The sequence below is a fragment of the Esox lucius genome, chromosome 10 (genome assembly GCF_011004845.1).
Source record: "Esox lucius isolate fEsoLuc1 chromosome 10, fEsoLuc1.pri, whole genome shotgun sequence".
NCBI lineage: Eukaryota > Metazoa > Chordata > Actinopteri > Esociformes > Esocidae > Esox > Esox lucius.
The window spans coordinates 19,962,386-19,984,730 of NC_047578.1; the positions used below are offsets into that span (position 1 = coordinate 19,962,386).

General features: G+C 40.2%; 3 protein-coding genes across 6 annotated transcripts in view; all 3 read right to left on the bottom strand.

Annotated features, from left to right (window-relative positions):
- The window catches only part of LOC114828690 (BOLA class I histocompatibility antigen, alpha chain BL3-7-like), a 593,411-nt gene that overhangs the window by 76,398 nt on the left and 494,668 nt on the right, over positions 1-22,345 (bottom strand). The gene's annotated exons all lie outside the window — the stretch shown is intronic.
- LOC105009518 (class I histocompatibility antigen, F10 alpha chain-like) overlaps positions 14,624-22,345 on the bottom strand; it is a 262,976-nt gene continuing 255,254 nt past the window's right edge. Inside the window, exons 5-8 of one of the 4 annotated variants that reach the window (XM_013131350.4) lie at positions 19,755-19,856; positions 15,466-15,483; positions 15,251-15,323; positions 14,624-15,052 (exon numbers count right to left, since the gene is read on the bottom strand). In XM_013131350.4, coding sequence (XP_012986804.2) covers positions 15,274-15,323; positions 15,466-15,483; positions 19,755-19,856 — 170 coding nt within the window. In that variant the 3' untranslated portion in view covers positions 14,624-15,052; positions 15,251-15,273. The remainder of the gene's footprint in view (positions 15,053-15,250; positions 15,324-15,465; positions 15,484-19,754; positions 19,857-22,345) is intronic. The other 3 variants (XM_013131351.4, XM_034294686.1, XM_034294682.1) reach the window with 3 other exon arrangements.
- Positions 17,390-22,345, bottom strand: part of LOC105028584 (major histocompatibility complex class I-related gene protein-like) — a 110,314-nt gene continuing 105,358 nt past the window's right edge. The window contains exon 5 of the mRNA XM_034294691.1: positions 17,390-17,825. Within this exon, the coding sequence (XP_034150582.1) occupies positions 17,797-17,825 (29 nt within the window). The 3' untranslated portion in view covers positions 17,390-17,796. The remainder of the gene's footprint in view (positions 17,826-22,345) is intronic.

Genomic DNA, 22,345 nt, shown 5'->3' on the forward strand with positions numbered 1-22,345 from the left:
TTTCTGGAAATGTATAGTGCAATGCCATCTAATGTCATGAATGATGACTCATCATCACTGCTGTACTATGACAGTAATATTCAATACATCTACCATACTGTTCACACTCCCCATCCTACTCTTTCAAAAAATTGCTGCTAGTTTACATTGTTATGTATATTATTGCCATACCTGCCATAGGCGTATCTATCATTTTAAAACCACCACCAATATTGCTGCTAGTGTAATACTCTTTCTAAACTGCTGCTATGTACAGTGTTATGTATATTATTGCTTTCTCGTCTTGCTAACTGCTACTAGTGTTTTTATTTATTTATATATTTATATATGTATGGCCCAAAGTTGCATGTTATAAGCGGACTTAGAAACACTGTTTTGCATGCTTTTTAGTCGTAATGAGCTTGGATGTCATTTTTGAGCCAATGAGAATTTAGCTAGCATCAATCGTCACTAAAATCCGTCAGGACCCAAACGTAAGAGGTTGACTAAGTGAAACTGAAAGTACTTGTGTTCGCTGACATTAGGCCCACACCTTCCAAACGTATGCTTTTACAAAAGCAGCCCAATTTTGATATATGTTCCACTAATTGGTATTTGACCAATTACACCAGATCTTATCACATTATATCTTTTTACATAAGATCTCTTTCAGAGCTTATCTGGTTGGTCAGTACACCAACTTTGGGACCAACAAAATCAAAATTGGGCTACCTGAGTAGACGTTTATGCCCAAAACAATGCTCTTATTTAACTGAGTCTATTATGTTCACCACTAACTTTGATGGTGTTTGCAAATACAGATAATGTTTCCAGAGATGGTAAAAATGTAACGGCTTAAATCTTAACGCATGCTTTTTTACCATTAACAAATATTTGTTAATGGGTTGTTACACAAAATGTTTTGATTGTAGGACTACATAATGCATTTTTTATAGTTAACATTGCCCCAGCAAGCAACACGCCAGTGGCCCACTAGCTTTTCACCGCTGCGGCTGCTGAGCGTTTCTGCAATGCATCTGGCCAGCGGCAGACGTTTTATAGCGCGCGTCGCAGTCGGGCCGCCGGTGGGCTGCTTTCATGACAATGCCTTTTAACAATACCCTGATCAGCGGCTTTGCAATCATATATATAACACTGTACATAGCAGCAGTTCAAAAATAAATACAGTACTGCAGCTTAGCAGCAATATTGGTTGTGCTGGAGATGTCATTCATAATCACGACATCTCCCACCTGCACGGTCAGCTGCCCCTTTCTGGTACCTGGGGACCTGGTTCTGGACAGCCTCATCAGTGGCATCCCGGTTAGAAAGATTCTTCCTTATGGCTCCTGTAATACAGTAATCAGATATTGTACTTAAATGGTCTGACATGATTTGGAGAATTGCATGACATTCAGGACAAATGAAATGTTTCATGAAGACAACATGCTAGCGCAACTATAATCTTGTTTTTACTTGATTGTAGAGGCAGCTGTGCCCTCGGCTTGACATTCTTTTCAGTCAGACGTTTATCAGAAGCTAAAAAGCACAATGAAATGTCAATAACTTAATAGTGAAATAAACAAAACTGCCATACACATGTAATTTCAGAAAGGCTGTACAGTATTGCATTTCAGTAAAGGGGTCATGTTCAGACAAATGCAGTTTTATTATGACAAGATGCTAGCGTAACTATAGTCTTGTTTTTACCTGATTGTTGTGCCAGCTGTGCCCTCAGCTCGACCTTCTCTTCAGTCAGCCACTTGATCTTCTCCAAATGTTCTGAAAGTAAAGACAGACAGTTATTTATTCAGTCCTAAATATCTGGTTATTTTACAATCAGAACTCAAATTGCAGTGTCCACCAAAATGTTCATTCTTACCTTCATGTGCAGAGCTAAAACTTCCCCCTACCTCTGCCTTCTTGCCCTTAAAAATAAACTGATATTGACAAATAAAATTGGAAGCAACATGCTTTAATAACAAGATAAGCATCTGGGTTAAGTGAATGAACCCACACTTACCTATGTAGCCATCCTCTACATGGTGGCGTGGAGTACCTCTCTGGTGCCTTGGAGTACTGTGCTTGCTCCTTCCTAAAAATAAACATAAAAGTTGGTGAACAGGTAAATATGGTGAAACCAAGTAAACATTGCAGAAATTACGAGATCAACATGTAATTCACATACCTGGCGTGGAACTGCTGCCACAGTAATTACGTTCTTACTCAGTAACCTTGCCTTAAACATGCGCAATTCGTTACTATAGCGCCATCAACGGACACGGCGGTGTTTAAACACAGTAAAGAACTGTCCCCCATGAAGCGAAAGTCGAGGCTATAGATCAAGTTGAGCTGGTACCATGTAGTGAAAAATGGCCATTAGTTCGTGAAAATATTATGGTAAGCAATGGTGAGATGTGTTTACTGTACATGTCTACACAAAGTCCTTTACACAAGCAATAGTGTCAAAGTCTATTTTATTTAAAAACTACCAATGTTGACCAAAATTCTGTACACTAAGATTTAACAATATTAAAATAAATCAAATAATCAGTACAAGAATAAAAGGGGTACAATAGCATCTCTGCTGGAAGAAAATGGCAACACAAGCACACTCCCTATTTTCGGCGGCTAGCCGCCAGCGTAATGCAGTCGGGCCGCTGGTGAAAAGCCACCTGAGATGCAAATTAGCTTATGCAAATTGAGATCAGGAGAAAAGCGACAAATGCTGGTGGCCCGCTGGCTGTACGACATTATAGCCGCCGGCGGCCCGCCAGCAGCAAAACGCCGGCGGTGCGCCAGTGCATGAAGAATATCAAAGATTTCTATGCCAACCTTTTACCAACTCATGTTCCTCTTGAATACAGACACAGATTAATTTGGGCTGTTATCAATTTCAGGGTCTTGTTCATGTTTGTCCTGTTGCTGCTAAATCTCTGTTCCGATATGACAATGAACCTAAACAGACCAGCTTCCCTAATATGATGTTTGTAAGTTTCATTAACAATGTGTGGTGAAAAAAGCATCTCTTGCTGTAGTAAATGAAGACTTAGAAGGATACACATACAAATCAGGGGTAATAAAATCCTGAACGTCAAACAAGCTATAACTGCATTCTAAAACAAGAACACAATGCTTGAAATGTATAATGTAATTATAACAATATTATTTACACCTACCTAGTATCAGGTAGGACCCCCTATTGCCGAAGGAACAGAATGAAGTCTTTGCGGTATGGATTCAACAATGTGCTGTTGTTACGTGTTTTGTCTATTGTTACGTATTGCTTCTCCCCATCCCTTTTGCAGGGTTGTTTTTGCGTGTCTATGTTTGGGCGTTATATCCGGGTGGTTTGTCTGTCTTTCGTAGGTGTGGTGAGTTGCTGGTGATGAGGGAGGGCGTGGCCTGTCCTCTGGAGTCCTGTTCTCAATCAAGCCTGGCTGTATATAAAGAACTTATGTTTGTGCAACACAAGAGATTGCAGGAGGGAGAGAGATCTGTTCCAGAGTTTGTTTTGGTTGACATTGTCTTGTCTGCCTGCTTGCCCTTCCTGCTGTTTCCATCCACTTACCTTTTTCCAGGGAGAAGGGATAGGTAAGGTACCCTGGTATCACATTCGCCCGTAGACCCTCTGTTAAACACCCTAGGTTAGATGACTTTCTCTTTAACACCCTAGGTTAGATGACCCTCTGTTAAACACCCTAAATTAGATGACCCTCTGTTAAACACCCTAGGTTAGATGACCCTCTGTTAAACTCCCTAGGTTAGATGACTTTCTCTTAAACTCCCTAGGTTAGATGACCCTCTGTTAAACTCCCTAGGTTAGATGACCCTCTGTTAAACACCCTAGGTTAGATGACCCTCTGTTAAACTCCCTAGGTTAGATGACCCTCTGTTAAACACCCTAGGTTAGATGACCCTCTGTTAAACTCCCTAGGTTAGATGACCCTCTGTTAAACTTCCTAGGTTAGATGACCCTCTGTTAAACTCCCTAGGTTAGATGACCCCCTGTTAAACTCCCTAGGTAAGATGACCCTCTGTTAAACTCCCTAGTTTAGATGACCCTCTGTTATACACCCTAGGTTAGATGACCCCCTGTTAAACTCCCTAGGTTAGATGACCCTCTGTTAAACTCCCTAGGTTAGATGACCCCCTGTTAAACTCCCTAGGTTAGATGACCCTCTGTTAAACTTCCTAGGTTAGATGACCCTCTGTTAAACTCCCTAGGTTAGATGACCCCCTGTTAAACTCCCTAGGTTAGATGACCCTCTGTTAAACTCCCTAGGTTAGATGACCCTCTGTTAAACTCCCTAGGTTAGATGACCCCCTGTTAAACTCCCTAGGTTAGATGACCCTCTGTTAAACACCCTAGGTTAGATGACCCTCTGTTAAACTCCCTAGGTTAGATGACCCCCTGTTAAACTCCCTAGGTTAGATGACCCTCTGTTAAACACCCTAGGTTAGATGACCCTCTGTTAAACTCCCTAGGTTAGATGACCCTCTGTTAAACTCCCTAGGTTAGATGCGAGCGGGTGTCACCCTTGTATTTTTTTTAGCAGTTAGGCAGCTGGATAGGGGTTAGAGTGTGTATGCAGGGGCAGAGGGGCAGGGAAGCTTAGGGCCTTGGTTTCTACTTATTTCTTTGATTGGACCCCGTTCTCCCAGCCCTTCTCCCTTATTCCCTGTGTAATGATTGTCCGCTGTCTACCCTTGGTATGTTGTTGTTTGTGCGTTTGTGCTATGTACAGTCTGTAGTAAAATGTGCGGTAAGGGTTTACTTTCAGCCTAGTTTCTTGTTAGCTGCATGCACCCTTCTGCACACATCATTTTTACACCCGTGAGCATTCAGGCCCTGGTAGTTGCCCCTCCACCTCCAAACAAGCCATACCCTAGGAGGTGGGGCGTAACATCCATGCTGACTTGATAGCATCATACAAGATCTGTCCACCACACATTTAAGCTGTGAACCTTACAGTCTACCTCATCCCAAAGGTGATCTACTGGGTTGAGTAAAGTGAAGTCACGGTCATGTTTGTGGAACCAGCTTTAGTCGATGTGTGATTTGTGACACAGTGCTTTGTCCTGCTGGAAATATCATATTGTTAACAGATACTGTCAGTATTAATGAATGCACATGGTCAGGAACGATGCTTGGGTACACTGTAGCATTAAAATAATGGTAAATGGGTATTAACAGGACTGATGTGTTCCAAAACTGTTATCTTCTGCTGTTGTAGTCCATCCGCTTCAAGATTAAATAAGTTCCGAGATGACTTTCTGCACACCACTGTTGTGATGAGTGGTTATTTGACTTATTGTATACGTCCTGTAAATTTGAAATCCGGCCTCACCCATCTAACCTCACTCATTAATACAGAACTGCTGCTCAATCAGGGTTAGTCCTGGCCTGAATGAGAGACCAGATGCTGCTGATGAAATTGGTGTTGGAGTGTCAGTAGAAGGCAATTTTCCCTTTGATCAGAGTCAATCCAAATGACACAGGGCTGCGGAAGGATTATTGCCTGCATAAAGTGTAATATTTCAGGTGGGACAATAAACAAGTGTCTTTGTGGTCACTGAAGGTCAAATGACCCTTATTGTAAAAGCAGGAAATTTACCACCAGTGTCCCAACTAATTCTTCAATTTGATCTTTATTTTATCATGGCCTAATTCATTCTGCTGTAGACTGTTCCATTACTGTTCTTGGGAGAAATGAAAAGCATGGAGAAAGGATTACTATGATGTTACGGAGAAGGAACAACAAGACAAAAAAATGTGAGCCTGGCTATAACATTCACAGTTTTTAGTGTGGTTTGGAAGGACAACACTTATCTCAGGATAAGGTCTATAAAGGTTTATGTAGCATTTGCTACCGAACATGATCTAGTCACAATAATACCCCTTAACCTCAATATCTGGAATACCTAGAACAAAAAGAAACCCCAATTCTAACACTAACCCCACTAGTAAGTTTTACTCTAAACTTAACCCTGAAGCCAGAAATAGTATTTTAATCAAGTTGGGACCAGACAAAAATCCTTACGTAAAACAGTTTGTCAGGTTTCACTATCATCATCCCAATATGGAGGATGGGTTCTGGATTGGAGTTGCTAGTCAGGGGGTCGAATTGGCGTGACAAGGAATCAGCCTTGAGGTTCTTTCCACCGGGAATGTAGAACACAGTGAAATGGAACCGGTTGAAAAACAGGCCTGACGGGCGTTTAGGTGCTAGGCACTCTGGAGGTACTCTAAGTTACGGTGGTCGGTTAAGACCAAGAAGGGGTGTTGTGCCCCCTCGAGCCAGTGCCGCCACTCTTCTAACGGCAGTTTCATGGCGAGTAGCTCCCTGTTTCCCACATCATAATTCCATTTGGCCAGGGTGAGTTTCTTTGAAAAGAAGGCCCAGGGATGGCGCTTGAGTGGTGTGCCTGACCGCTGGGAAAGGACTGCGCCTATTCCCATATCTGTGGCTTCTACTTCTAGGACCAACAGGAGAGAAGGATCAGGTTGACACAGGATAGGGATCGACGTGAAGAGGTTCTTAAAGGGTTTCGAATGCCGTGACCCTTCAATTTGACCCTTTATGTCTTAGGCAATGGAGCACCGCGGTAGTCTGTCATTTTATGTTTAATATCCTTTCCAATGTTGTTCTTGTCTGTTCTTTTTTACAGACTAGACTGTTAACTATATTGCCTTAGAAATTTCAATGATGGCTTTTATTGTGATGCGAGCATAATATCCTGCTGCTAAAATAATGCTAATAAAGCCTTGTTTGGCCATCACTAATAATCACAACAGAGCATTCAGACTGTTACTTGGAGTTAGAGGTGGACATGGAAAAAACATTCTGTAGGTTTTAAAGTTTCTGGGGGATTCATACAGGAATTGTTTTGGGAGGGTATTGTTATGAATGTTTTTCAATGTCTTTCAACCTTCAATCTCCCTAGAAACTCACACAAAGTGTGGAGAGAAAGACGGTAGACAGAGATGACCAGCTGGCAAGGAAGTTATTTCTGATTTAAAATTAGAACAGTACAAGGCAATCATTAATGTGAGGTGAAAGGGATGTGAGCAAAAACGGAGGTGGTGAAAAATGTAGAAATAAAACGTATAGTCTGTTGGTGGCAATGATCCATATAGAAGGGCAAACAATGGGGACTAAAATATTGAACTAAATGGGTGATTGGGATCAGGTATGTAATGAGGTGCGTTCAGAGGATCAGGTGTGTGGAGGGGTGTGTTTGCAGCCACCGGACACTGGCGAGCCGGAGCAGGCGGGCAACCGTGGAGGCAGGTGGTTGCCCAGTGGAGGCAGGTGGAGCAGGTGTTACAGGTGGGGCAACAGCACCTCAGTCTATATTAGACAACAACAACATTTCCTCACAGAGGGTAACAATCTTACAATATTGTTTCTTAAGGATTCATTTAAACAATACCAATAAAATGCAGTTATGTACGTTAAATACATGTATATGTAACTTGTGTGTGTATGTTTGTCCAATGTACCACAGGCAGGAAGACAGACAAAATTACTTGATACATTTATAATGATTAGCATTGTTCAGGTTGGTTTTAATGATTTGTACTTTTACATTTGATCCTGTGGACTAATATAAACAAAATATATCAAGTATTTCAAAGGGTTACTTATTTAGCTGCAACATTTTGTAATCTTTTACACAAAAACTAAAATTGTATAGGCATGCTTTTTATACCACTGGGGACTAAAATTTGTATAAAAATTTGTATAAAAGTTTGTATAATTGTTGAGGCTTTGTCAAAAGACACTTTTCAAATATCACCTCACAATCAACTTGTTAAAGGAGGAAGTAAAAGACTGTCCATTAATGAAATAAATACCTTCCACAAACATGTTGGATGCACTTACCCAGGTATTAATTGATCGGCATCATGAAGTTTCATCTTAATTAATTGCAGGATTACAATTCTACAAATAATATTTGTGCCATCTAAGGAAGTTTTACTTCAACATGGTCTAAGAATTACAATCATTTACATTTTCTCAGTATAAATACATGTATACACTGTATATGAATATTGGTGCAGTACTTACATATCCTAGAAGTCCTAGTAGGATCTTGTGAAAAGATAAACATCCTGGACAGCTCTTAAAAAAAGAAAATCTTCACGATGAACAGAAGACAATTAAAATTAACCAATGATAATGTTATCTGTTACCAGGTACGTTTTGAGAACAGGTTTGATAAAATTGTTGGGTCAACCTGGGAGGGGTTTACTGTACCCATGGGGCCATTGTTATGTAGATCTCATCTGAAAAGTACCAGTAATATGGGCTAAGCCCCAAGTTAGAGCAGGTCTATAGCCACGGCCCAGTGAGATACAGGTGCCACATAGAAGGAAAAACTTGCTTCCTGGTGTTCTCTTTTAAATGGCTGTATTGAACAATCCTGTAATTATAATTACATTATAAAACTGTAAAGTACAGAGCAAATGACTGGAGGTGACCATTATAAAGAAAAAAAGACAAACATTGTGTAGTGACTATCATAGCCTAAATGTCCATTAGCCACTTCCATAATTGGTTATGGTGATGCTTGTCTCATTACGCGCATTAAATCAATTCAAGCCATGATTCAGTTTGATGTTCCATTTAATATAATTTCATGAAGTTTTAACAAATTACTTTGATATTGTTACCGTAGTGCTGAGTGATGGTTCAGAGAGAAAATAATCCTGTAGTGGTAGTTGTAAAGTATCATGGTGATAGCGGTAAGAAACCATAAGCTCCCATAACCAAGAACCAATCCAACTTCCCACACCTGGCCATTTCTCACAAAAAACCACTTCGTGACATGAATGTGACTGACACCTAGTGCCCTGGAAGAGTGACATCCCAAAACAACTAGGTAACACAGTACATGAAATGGCTCCTACACACCAGCCCCATAATTGTATATGGTGTGCACCGAACAATTACCCTTTCACAGAAATATCAAAGGAGCCTTAAAATATATCATAACGTACATCCTCTTTTCTTCCGTAGGTTAGGTTACTGGTAATCCATGTTGTGACCAGGTCTACATCATCAGTCCTTTCATGTAGCCTCCAATAGTAGACAGATCTTTGACACAGGTCTGTCCAAAATCTCTGGGATTGATACATTGGTCCACATTGAACTCTGCTATCTTCCCTAGATCCAGCAACCATTATTTCCACTGCTGAGCATACTTAGGGTATGTTATCATCCCAACCAATGTTATGTATGCACATCTCCTGCAACAACATTTTAGGTAGCAAAGTAAAGGGAGATAAAAATCCCAAGGGGTCCTAAATTGAGCAGACCATAGATAACATTTTATGTCTTGTGTGTGACATCCCAAAACAATACAATACATGAAATAGCTCCTACACATTATCACAGAGCATTTCTGGCCACCATAGAGCATGTTACAAAAACCCAGGGATCCATTGTTGAGGTCTAAAAAGGAGGCATAATTTTATCACTAGTTTATAAATATTCCCATTCCCAAGGTTTAGAAAGTTCTATTGGTATATCTTTATAGAGGTTATTCATATTTTCTATTATTATCTGAAAAGTGATACTCCTTATTTCAGGGTGTGTTACAGCATAGCTTTTGATTTAAGGCTAAAGAAACATAGCTTCAACCATTATTATATACATACAGTGTCTTGCAAAAATATTCAAACAACTGACAAATTATCAGATTTTATGAATGAATAAGAAATGTAAACATGAATAATAAATGTTAACATGCATAGTACTTGCTGATGAAAAACATTCCCACAGCATGATACTGCCACCACCATACTTCCTGTAGGGATGGTGTGTGTTGAGGCATGGGCTTCCGTAGGTCAACACAACACATACTGTAGCACTTTGAAGAGTTGGGTTATTTTGTACTTGGTCTTTACCCTCTGTACAATACTCTTTTCTCTTAATTATACTTCAGATTCACTTTAATGATTCATAGGTGGAGGCCAATAATCAGGTACCCAGCAAGCAACACGCCAGTGGCTCACTAGCTTTTTACCGCCGCGGCTGCTGAGCGTTTCTGCAATGCATCTGGCCAGCAACAGACGTTTTATAGCACGTGTCGCAGTCGGGCTGCTGGTGGGCCGCTTTCATGACAATGCCTTCTAACAATACCCTGATCAGCGGCTCACCAGCGGCTAGCTGCTTTTATGCAATAAACCCAGCGGGATGCCTCAATAATTTTGGTCTCATCACAAATGACAATGAACTGAATAAAACCTAAACAATTTATTTCAAATAGTGCAAGATGCATACAAAAAAAACATGCATTATACAGCATGCATACAAAATAAACATGTGCAAATGAATTTACAAAATCAAATAGTGCAAGAAAAATATGTCCAGCAACAGATAGTAAAATTACAGTATTTTAATGTGAAAGTACAAAATAAACATAATACAATACAAAATAAACAAGGGCTAGAATGGCAGTAATATAGATATGTATGACCTGGCAGCAATCAATAGTTATTGAATATCATAGATACATCAGTGCAATAAGCTTATAAATGGTGGCATAACACTACAACTACAGTCAGAATCAAGAACATTCACAGAGCTATAAATATATTAAGAGGATAATGCAATCGTATATATAACACTGTACATAGCAGCAGTTCAAAAATAAATACAGTACTGCAGCTTAGCAGCAATATTGGCTGTGCTGGAGATGTCATTCATATTCACGGCAGGTCCCTTGTACCGCCGCGAAATTTCCCACCTGCACGGTCAGCTGCCCCTTTCTGGTACCTGGGGACCTGGTTCTGGACAGCCTCATCAGTGGCATCCCGGTTGGAAAGATTCTTCCTTATGGTTCCTGTAATACAGCAAACAGATATTGTACTTAAATGGTCTGACATAATTTTGAGAATTGCATGACATTCAAGACAAATTAAATGTTTCATGAAGACAACATGCTAGTGCAACTATAGTCTTGTTTTTAACTGATTGTAGAGGCAGCTGTGCCCTCGGCTTGACAATATTTTCAGTCAGACGTTTATCAGAAGCTAAAAAGAACAATGTCAATAGCTTAATAGTGAAATAAACAAAACTGCCATATACATGTAATTTCAGAAAGGCTGTACAGTATTGCATTTCAGGAAAGGGCACACGTTCAGACAAATTCAGTTTCATTAAGACAAGATGCTAGCGTAACAATAGTCTTGTTTTTACCTGATTGTAGAGCCAGCTGTGCCCTCAGCTCGACCTTCTCTTCAGTCAGCCACTTGATCTTTTCTAAATGTTCAGAAAGTAAAGACAAACAGTTAATTATTCAGTCCTAAATATCTGGTTATTTTATAATCAGAACTCAAATCGCAGTGCCCGCCAAAATGTTCATTCTTACCTTCTTGTGCAGAGCTAAAACGTCCCCCTACCTCTGCCTTTTTGCCCTTAAAAATAAATTGAAATTGACAAATTAAATTGGAAGAAACATGCTTTAATAACAAGTTAAGCATCTGGGTTAAGTGAATGAACCCACACTTATGTAGCCATCCTTTACATGGTGGCATGGAGTACCTCTCTGGTGCCTTGGAGTACTGTGAACATAAAAGTTGGTGACCAGGTAAATATGGTGAAACCAAGTAAACATTATGAGATCAACATGTAATTCACATACCTGGCGTGGAACTGCTGCCACACAGTCATCCTCCTCCGGGAACAATACTACAGAAAACGGCATCACCTGAAAGCAATGTTTATAAAATAAGTTAAAAAAAACGGCAGCATAAGACACACAGGCTAGCTAAAAACAATGTGGATACACAGACACCTCATTAACGGAATTGAAACAAGTCCACATGTGGATAACGTTACACAAAGAAACACGATTTAGCCAACGTTACGTATCAGTTGATAAAAGTTACAAGGAGTAAGCCCATATTATAAAATTCAAACTTGTTGATACCCTAAGAAACACAATTTAGACAAGTTAGCTAACGATGTTACCACACCTGTTAAACTGTTGATATGCGAACATCCCAAATTGAGGATAAACAAAGAAACAAAAAATAGAAAGCAACCAAACTTGTGGACACACGAAGAAACAAGGGTTACTGTAGGTATTTCATCTCAGGACAACGCTGTTTATTTCAAGCTCTGTTTCTATAACTTGTTTTCCCGCCAATGGTTTAGAACTTGCGAAAACAGTCATTACATTCTTACTCCTAACACTTAACGAGAGTTATTTATAATAGAACAAAACTCACCATAGATGTAGGTGACTCTGCTGTCCAAAAAATCCTTGAACTTCGTTTGTTTTGGGAGTTCATCAAATTGTAGTAAAACAATGTGATAATCCACACGTTGTATTGTCCAATTCAGAGCATATAGTGTTGAGATAAATAAAGTTTAAATAATGCTGATTTAAGAACCATGTATTTCTAAGATTTTGTTTTATTAAATTGTATGCTGCAGCCAGGTTAGGAAATTATGATTGAATACAATGATTATTCGGGTTTAAAACTCCATCATTCTGTTGTAATTCTCACACCTTATCACTGGGAAGAATAGGTCAAGAAACCGCCTTTGTCTCACACTCACTCACACTCACTCCGACTTCTCACCTGTTTTATTTAGAGAGATTGGATAAAAAACAACAATTAACATGCAAAAGAAACCGCCTCCTATACAGCAGGAAAAAACCTTCTGGCTCCAACCCCCTGATGTTCTAGTCTAGGTTAGGACAATAGAATGCTAATTTCTGGAACCTTGTAAAGGAATTCACATCTGTATGCAAGAATCTGTTGATCTGTAACCGAAAATAACCCCAAGGGGGAGGAGTTTAGAGCATGTCCTTCCTCATTGGACAGCGAAGAAACCAACGAGATTCGTCCAACATGTCACCATGCCAACGAAGAGCCAATAAGGATGGTTTTTACTCATAAGAATGAAAAGTAACCGTCCGTGTTTAGAGGAATAAAGCCGGTAGAGAAACGATTATCGGGGCAAATAGGTGTGGAGACTTACGGGTTAAAACAACTATTTTACCGCTGTTGCGTAATTCATGTATTCTGACTTATCATTTTCTATTAATACATTTTTGTGTTAAATCTTCATTCGGACCGAAGCCTCGTACTTCTTCAGAGATTCTGATACACGTAAATTCTCAACAATAGCTTATACCTTATACACTTTGAATAAGACGAGAGAACCAAGTCGCTAAAATGAATGTTCCTTCTAGTTTTCACAGTACTACAGCGTGGGATCCAAATGGCTATTGTCTTGCCTTACACATGTGCAATTCGCTATAGCGCCATCTACGGGCACGGTGGTGTTTAAACACAGTAAAGAACTGTCCCCCATGAAGCATTAAAATCAAGGCTATAGACGAGTAGTTGAGCCGGTACCATACAGTGGAAAATGACCATTAGTTTGGGAAAATATTATGGTAAGCAATGGCGAGATGTGTTTACTGTACATGTCTACAAAAAGGACCTTTACACAAACAATAGCGCAATAGTCAAAGTCTATTTTATTTATAAACTACCAATGTTTACCAAAATTCTGTACACTAACATTTTACAATATTAAAATAAATCTAATAATCAGTAAAAGAATAAAAGGGGTACGATAACATCTCTGCTGGAAGAAAATGGCAACACAAGCAGATACAGCAGACTAAAGCGCACGCCCTCTTTTTGGCAGCTAGCCACCAGCGTAACGCAGTCGGGCCGCTGGTGGAAAGCCGCCTGAGATGCAAATTAGCTTAGGCAAATTGAGATCAGGAGAAAAGTGGCAAAAGCTGGTTGCCCGTTGGCTGTATGACATTATAGCCGCCGCCAGCCTGCCAGCGATTGCTCACTGTAGATTTCAGTTAAATACATTTTCACGAGGTAGTCCTATTTTAATGTACTTTTGTCTAGATCAGGGGTTCTCAAAGTCTACATTCAAAGGTCCAAATCTGAATTTTCATCAATGACAAAGGTCCGGAACTATTGGTAATTACAAAAAAAATGTTTTATAAACATGTAAAACAAATTAACATTCATTTTATGAAAAAATAAGGTTTTGCATTCAAAATACATGGATAACAAGTGCAAAAGTGGCTAAACAATTCAGTGTCTGGATTTTTATTAACAAAACACCACAAAAGTTACATGCATGGTGCAAAATACAGAGCAGTCAGTATGTTGTTTTGGTCTATACAACAAATTTTGCCCTTCATGACAACTATGAGGGGGGTGAATTTATTTATAACTCATCCGTTTAGTTAATATTAAAATTTCTGCATAATTAAGGGCGTGGTCCTCTCCGTTAACTGACAGGTGGATTGTCACTGCTGTTGGTCTCTAACTCGCTCTCACTAACTGTTTGTCTGCTGTTAGCTGTTAGCCAGCCGTCACGTTTCTTCCTCAGCTAATTCCAGCTGCTGAACTGGACATATCGGCCATGTTCTTGCTTTTTTTTCTGGATTATTTCATACAATTTAATACACGCATTATACCTTCGCCCAGCCCTTTGTATTCCGTCGTTGTCGAGTATCAAGAGAACAACCAGGGCTGTTTTTCTGTTGTTTTCCTCTGTGAACATGCACTCATGGATGTCTGACAATTTTGTTGCTTTTATGTGAAGATTCCAGATTTAAAAACGTGTAAAACGTCTATAGATATAGAGTCTACACTCGTTCTGCGGTACCGTTGCTCTCACTGAACAGACTAACGTTAGATATGCTTATGTACCGTCAGATGCAAATTCCTGGAGGTGTCAGTGCTTTCCGTCCATGCAATAAACTAATGCACACCTGAATGAGCACGGATTTCTAGCGCATTTACTTGAACTTCTTAGGTAATAAATATGGTTTGACCGATTTGAGAGGCAGCCAAAATAACATTTTGGCTGAAGTGCTGGTCTAGATGCACATCACTTCAACCAGAGATGTAACTAAGATCACAATACATTCAGGGCTTAGCCCCCCACAACACCCCCACCCTCTGGTTGAGGGGTGTTGATAAGATCTGGGGCTATAGCCCCGGAAGCCCAGGCCTAACGACTTCCACTTTCACTGTAGTCTTTCCTCTCTTGTCTGTGATTCTCCCCTGTGAAGACAGAAAAGGGTTCTCTTAATTCAGTATCAAAAATGAAACATGGACTGAAAAGAATCGCCTAAATCCTTGAGATTTGATTCTTAGAACCTTCTACATTAATTTAAACTATTGTAGCATTATTACATGAAATGAAGTGATGGGGAAAAAGTTGACATTTCAAAGACAGACAGACATCCATGAGATATTCACCTGTTTGCTTTTGGTAACAGACATCATACATTTGAAGCAGACTTATTGGAGGAGTTGGAACCATCATCAGAAGCTACAAGCAAACAGGCAAAACTACACTTTAAAACAGGTACAGTCAAGCAAAATAAATCCAAAAAGACATAAATGTTTAGTAAATGGTTTGATTTATTTTTCAGTGCAATCTTTAGAATAAGAAACAACGTGAAGGCTCTTACTGTTAGGTGGAACGAAGCCTGAAACACAGAAGAACATGATGTTACTGATACAATTCAACAGTTTTCTGAAGACTGCATTTCTACTCCAGAAACATCACGTAAAACATGGCAACACAACTCTGTATTTAGGTGAACCAAACAGCCCTTACCTTTATCAGAACTAAATACAAATGCACACAATAAAAACACATTGATACACACTAGTATTCTGGCACTTCTACTTCATCACTAGAGAATTATAATACGGTTACAGTAAGTGCAGTGTGCAATGCTAACGTTTTAGCGTTGGACACTGAAGGGCCAGTTGGTCTGAAATCTATTGGCCTGGACTAATTCATAGCCAGCTTGTTCTCGCATTAAAATGTGTCTGTACCGCTTCTTCTCCCCCCTAGAAGTGGTAGAGTACCGTTGTAGTCTTTTTGACCCATAATATTCGATGGCTCGTCTGTTTTGACCAATCATAGTCCATAGTGCATTCTAGAGCAGGATCCAAACATTGCATCATACAAGGCAAAGTGATATGCAATAATTTTGTGTGAAGCAAAGCTTCAATATTTTGTGTTTATTAAAACCACCACCCTCACCACCACCACCATTGTACTGAACTACATTTCCTCCAAGTACCGCTCACAAAACAATTTGAAAAATGCAAACCATAAATACACTGCTCAAAAAAATTAAGGGAACACGTAATTATCACAGTATAACACCAAGTCAATTAAACTTCAGGGAAATCAATCTGTCCAGTTAGGAAGAATAAGCGATTGTAAATCAATGTGACCTGTTTTGGTACAAATGGAAGTGACAACATGTGCACTGGAGAGGCAACAGCTAGACAACCCTCAAAAAGGGAATGGTTTTGCAGGTGGTGGCCAGAGACGATTGCTCTCCCCTTATCCTTCCTGACTGATTCTTCACTAGTTTTGCATTTTGCTAGTGTCCTTGTCACTACTGGTAAAATGAGGTGGTACCTGCAGCCCATTCAGGTTGCACAGGTAGTCCAGCTCCTCCAAGATGGCACATCCATATGTGCCGTCACAAGAAGGTTTGTCTCCCAGAACAGTCCCAAGAGCATGGAGGGAATACCAGGCAACAGGCCATTACACGAAGAGAGCTGGACAGGACCATAGAACTGCATCAACCCAGCAGCAGGACTGGTATCCGCTCCTTTGTGTGAGGAGGAACAGGAGAACCTTGAGGGTGGCATGAAAGCCCAATGTCCTCTAGTGGGACCTGTTCTTTACAATCACCCATCCCCGGGGAAGGACCTGTCTGACCCCCTGATCATCAGCACCGGCTAACCTCAAGGCAGCGTACTGTCCCCCCTACTCTTCTCCCTGTACACTAGCAGCTGCACCTCCAGTCACAACTCTGTCAAGCTCCTGAAGTTCGCTGATGACACCACCCTCATCAGACTTACTTCTGATGGAGACGAGTCCGCCTTGTGATGGCAATTCCATCGATCGACACTCTTAAAGGAGTAAAAACAGATTCTCTTGGCACAATTTAACAGTTTTATTAATTACTTGCAAATAAGAGAGACGCGTCAAACGCTTACAAACATAATCGTCCGAGGAGTCTCTAACTAAATACATGAACAGTCCGTATTTATTACAGTTAAAAAGGGTGTGGTAAGTTGCTGCCCATCTGTCTCGTGTCACATAGGTTTTTACCCAAAGGGCGGGCTGTCCCCCCACCTTATCCTTCCTGCCATAATGTTTACTGTTGTATTTACCTAAAGGGGCCAACTGACCTTACTCCCCCCAAGGACCAAATTCCTAAGGAACAGAAAGGACTGACACCCTTCTTTGTCTAAGCAGGAGAACATGGCCCAAATACCTAATAATCCCTGATATAATACAGACGTGTGTCACAATCAAAGTAAAGATTTACATACCAGCCAGTGGAAAGACAGACATTTCTCCAATGTACCTTCGTTCAAAATTTCCATAACAGCCTACACGTGGGAGATTGACCTTCTGGTGTCCTGGTGCAATCCGAAGAACTTGGAACTCAATGTCTTAAAGACAGTGGAGATGACAGTGGACTTCAGGAGAAACCCAGCTGCCCTCTCCCTCATCTCCATGGGTTGCTCCCGAGTCAACTCTCTGGAGTCCTTTCGCTTTCGGGACACCACCATCGCCCAGAACCTCAAGTGCAAGCTGAACATCACCTCGCTTACAAAGAAAGCTCAACAGTGGATGTACTTCCGGCGGCAGCTGAAAAAAGTTCAACCTACCAAAGACCATGATGGTGCCTATCTACAATGCCATCAGAGTCCATCTTGACCTCCTCCATCACCGTCTGGTACACTGGAACCACTGCCAAAGACTAGGGCAGGCTGCAACGCATCGTCCGCTCTGCAGGGAGGGTGATTGGCTGTAACCCGCCATCTCTACAAGACCTACACACTTCCAGGACGCGGAGGCAAGTGGCAAAGATTGGGGCTGATCCCTCTTACCTTGGAAATGGACTATCCAGACCTCTACCTTCTGGCAGAAAGCCAAGGTCTATCAGGACCAAAACCACGCGCCACAAGAACAATATCTTTCCTACACCAGTAGGCCTCAAGAACATGCCCCCGGAGCCAAACTGACTACAACCCCTCCCCACATACACATACAACCCCTTAACTAAAAATCTATAACACCTCCCTACATACATACACAACCCTCAACTGGACAAATCTACAACCCCAACCCACATACACATACAACCCCTTAACTAAAAACCTATAACACCTCCCTACCCTCCCTTTTCTCTCCAAAGCAAGAAGAAATCAAATATTTTATTGATCTTAAGATTAATGCCATGGACGGTTCTATTATAGAAAGTGCTCTGGCTAACAAATATTTCTGTATTTGGTAAGATGAATGTCTTTCATTCAAAACACATATTATTGAATTGCTGAAGAAGTTAAGGATTAAAATTGGTTTATTTTATAGAAGCAAAGTGTGCTGGTCTTACTATCACTGTATTGATTGTTGAAGCTACTTTTATGTCTGTGCTGGATTATGGTGATAATAGGAAATGGGTATGAGAAACTTAACACAACACAGATGTGCTGACTAACTCTGAAAGAAGGATCATAGATAGGACGTGTTGCCTGTTACTGATGGGCCCCACACATCCTGTCTATACATTCTGTCCATACCTCCTGTTAGGAGTTGCCCATGTGACTGATATAGGCTATATGGATAGGTCCATTGACCATAGGTTGGAACATATCATTCAAGGGTCTGTTGTAGGATAAACCTTTCTTATTGGAGGGTATTGGAATGTGTAATGGTTGGTTATGACCACTGGCCACCTCCTATATATCCATGCATAAAAGTCTGTGTTGCCTCTGTAATTATGGAAGAGATAGAAATGAGAAATGGAAGGTCAACATCATAGACTCATGCTGAATAAAGATGGCTCTCCCCTGACTTCTGGATCCATTGTTCATGGATCAAACTTGGACAGAATCTAACAGTGATCTGCTTTACATGCATGCATCGGCTTCGGTTTTAAAACCTTTAGATGCAGTCTATCAATCAGCCTTGTGTTTTGTTACTGGTGCCGATATTTGCACACATGGTGTGCTGTGCTTGACCACTGGGTTCAGTAAAACACTGCCAGGTCTGTATATGTCGAGCTGCCCAAGTTGTATTTGAGTCCTGTGTGCCAGCACCGTGTTATACAATTCATTTAATATATTTTTTTGTAGATGGCAGTGTTGCTTTTCATTCTTTTCCTTTATAGTTTGCTTTTGGTTTTTAAGTTCCGTCTGTGTGTATTTTGTTTGACCATTTCAGAATTTGGGATCGTTTGGTTGGTTGGGACTCTGGTTTCCTGGAAAAACAGACACTGGCTGATAATTGTACATATGGCTTTAGTGTATAAGCTACCAAGCTATCTTACCACCAAGTTAAACTGGAGAAGTGGGGGTTATCAAACATGCTCTCAAGATGGGCTGACATTAGAGATCCCTCAGGTTAATTCAGAGTTGGGAACATTTTTATTTGTTATTTGTAATTGACTTGTATTTTAATTTCTTTTAACTTTTAAGTACAAGGCTCAGATGTAAAAGAGACTCAGACTGATTTCTCTGTATAAATAAAGGACAAGTAAATAAAATAAAAAGAGTTGCTAGCTATTTTTTGATGTATTAATTCAGGGTTCACATTAGAAAAGTGAAGAGGCCCAGTCAATTATGGGATGGTTATGAATAACTGTAGCGTTACAGCCCAATCAAATAGTAAACACCACTGTACATATGACAATAGAAAGATTCTCTCCTCACTCACCTTTCTTGCTCTTCTTCTTCCGATTGACGACCCCAATAACAGCAGCACCTATGGCCAGGAGGCCAGCTACCACCACTGTAATGATGTGGCCAATGGATGTGTCTGTGATAATTACAAAAGAGCATTTAAAATGTCATTTGGAGTTTGAAGTTGACACAAAAACAGGACTCTTGTGGGATCTGTGGAATTCATGAAAGAATGGGAGTAAAATTGTAGAGTCAAGTGGACAAGGCAGGATTGTTCCCTGTCAGTTTGGCCCTGTCCGGAGTTATTTTCAGACATTATGTCTCTAGATTCACCCCGTCTCAGTCCCTAGTGTTATGTTGCTATAGCATTGTACTGGGGCTCTAGGGTCAGTCTGTCCTGACTCAGTGCAATTCACATTTGCTATGCTTTGCAACCCAGCACTGTCAGAAATTATGTAAATATGTAACTATTTTGGAAAATTGCATTTAGTATGAACAGATGAGCAGAATTATTACATTCAATAACAACATATCCAATTGCTATTGGTCCTTAATGACTTGCGACTTCTGTTCAGTGTAAAAATATGAGAAGTGCCTTTTACCTGCCATCAGAAACTGGCCAACAGAGTCAGTTATGAACGGGTCAATTATGAACATAATAATAGTTAAATAGAGTGGCTGTTTGCCAGGGCGTTGTGGTCGGGGATGGTGGGGAGGCATTTCTGCAACCAACTTTCCATCCATGATTTCAAGTTTTATTCCGGCAAGAGTTAGACATTTTGTTTTTGTGGAATTGTGTAATTTAGACAGGCATTTTCTATTTTTGGAAAGTTAACCTCAACCTTTATCTTAATCTTAACCTCAGTACTATGATGCCTAACCCTAAAAGTATTCTTAACCCTAATGCCAGGCCTGTCTAAGTTAAACCTTAACCGTTAACAGTAAATGTTATTTGTAACGAGACGTTTTTCCTTTTCAATCCATTACGTTAAGGACCAGCATAATATGTAAAATGCTTTTTGGTAGCCACTGTGCCTCAATTTATTGTTGTTGCTTGCTTTCTGCAGTTTCTGCCTGGGTATTTGTATAAGCCCTTTATGACAACTGCTGATCAGGAAGTCATTTTTCCTCATGCCAACCTTTCACTTGCTAGCTATTTTTTTTATGTATTAATTCGGGGTTCATTTGAAAAGTAAAGAGGCCCAGTTCAGTATGGGATGGTTAGGAATAAGTGTAGCATTATGGCCCCAAGTAATAGTAAAAACCCTGTACTGTGATGGAAATTACAATGTATCGACACTCAGAGTAAGGGACACAGAGACAAAATTATCTTTGTACATTATAACCGTTTTATTAATTATTATGCACAGAGACTATTATGAGAGACACGTCAACCGCTTACACACACATAATCGTCTGAGGTGTCTCTAACTCCATACATGAACAATCCATATTTATTACATAGAAAAAGGGGTGTGGTAAGTTGTTGCCCATCGGTCTCATGTCAATCAAACACATGCCCTTTGTTCTATCACATGTCCTGGGCTTGACACAAGGGACATGGTGTCTTCCCTCATGTGGTTAACTTTCTCAACCCTTAAGGGAAACTTAAAGCATCTAGACAACCTACAGGTCGGCAGATGATTAACCCCACAACCCATTGTGACCAATCAAGAATGACCCCTAAGACATATACCAGATCCCTCTCTCCTACGTTCCTAAAGAACAGAAAGGACTGACACCCTTCTTTGTCTAGGCAGGAGGACATGGCCCAAATACCTAATAATCCTCTGATATTATACAGACATGTGTGTCACAATCAAAGTAAAGATTTACATACCAGCCAATAGAAAGACAGACATTTCTCAAATGTACCTTAGTTCAAAATTTCCATAACACTCCATCCTCTTGATACCATGTCAAACCTTGGTATCAATTCTTAAACAGTTTACTCATTAGGATGTAGAATGCAACAAAACAGTACTCTTTAACAACATGACCCAGTCAATATTATTACCCTTAATGATTAGAGAACGGAACAAATCTGAAATGTCTGGATCCTAATTTACATTCTTCTAGACCTTTACCTTCGTATTAACTCCAAAAATCACACATTGTCATTATACAGAATCATAACATAGTACAACAAAACATTTATGTTAAAATCATTGGTCAAAGAAAATTAATTCAGGTGACACATATTGACAGTATGGGATATGCATCATCCACATGAGTGTGTTACCACCTATCACTGAATACATTCTTCAATTAGTCACTGTTACAAAGTTCTCTCATGCCAATTACTCGATTCACTGAAAAGTCCTCTCCATGATTCCAATTAGATGTACTTCCAAAGTCATCAAAAATGGTCTGCTCCTCCAAACGTCCGACAGTCAGTTATGAACCATTTCTTTGGCAGGTCGATGTAACAGAATGTAAAAGTCAGATGTATATTCCAAGGTGTTGTCCTTCATTCTAGCTGCTTTATCAGCCAGGCCAGGAGAATTTGTGTGTTCTCCCTTGTGAATTCCAAGATGACCAGTTTTAGCTAAAGGTTCTATAGCTAAAGGCCAGGTAGAAAGTGACTTCAAATCACTGTGCCTAACCTTTAAACACTGAAGCCCT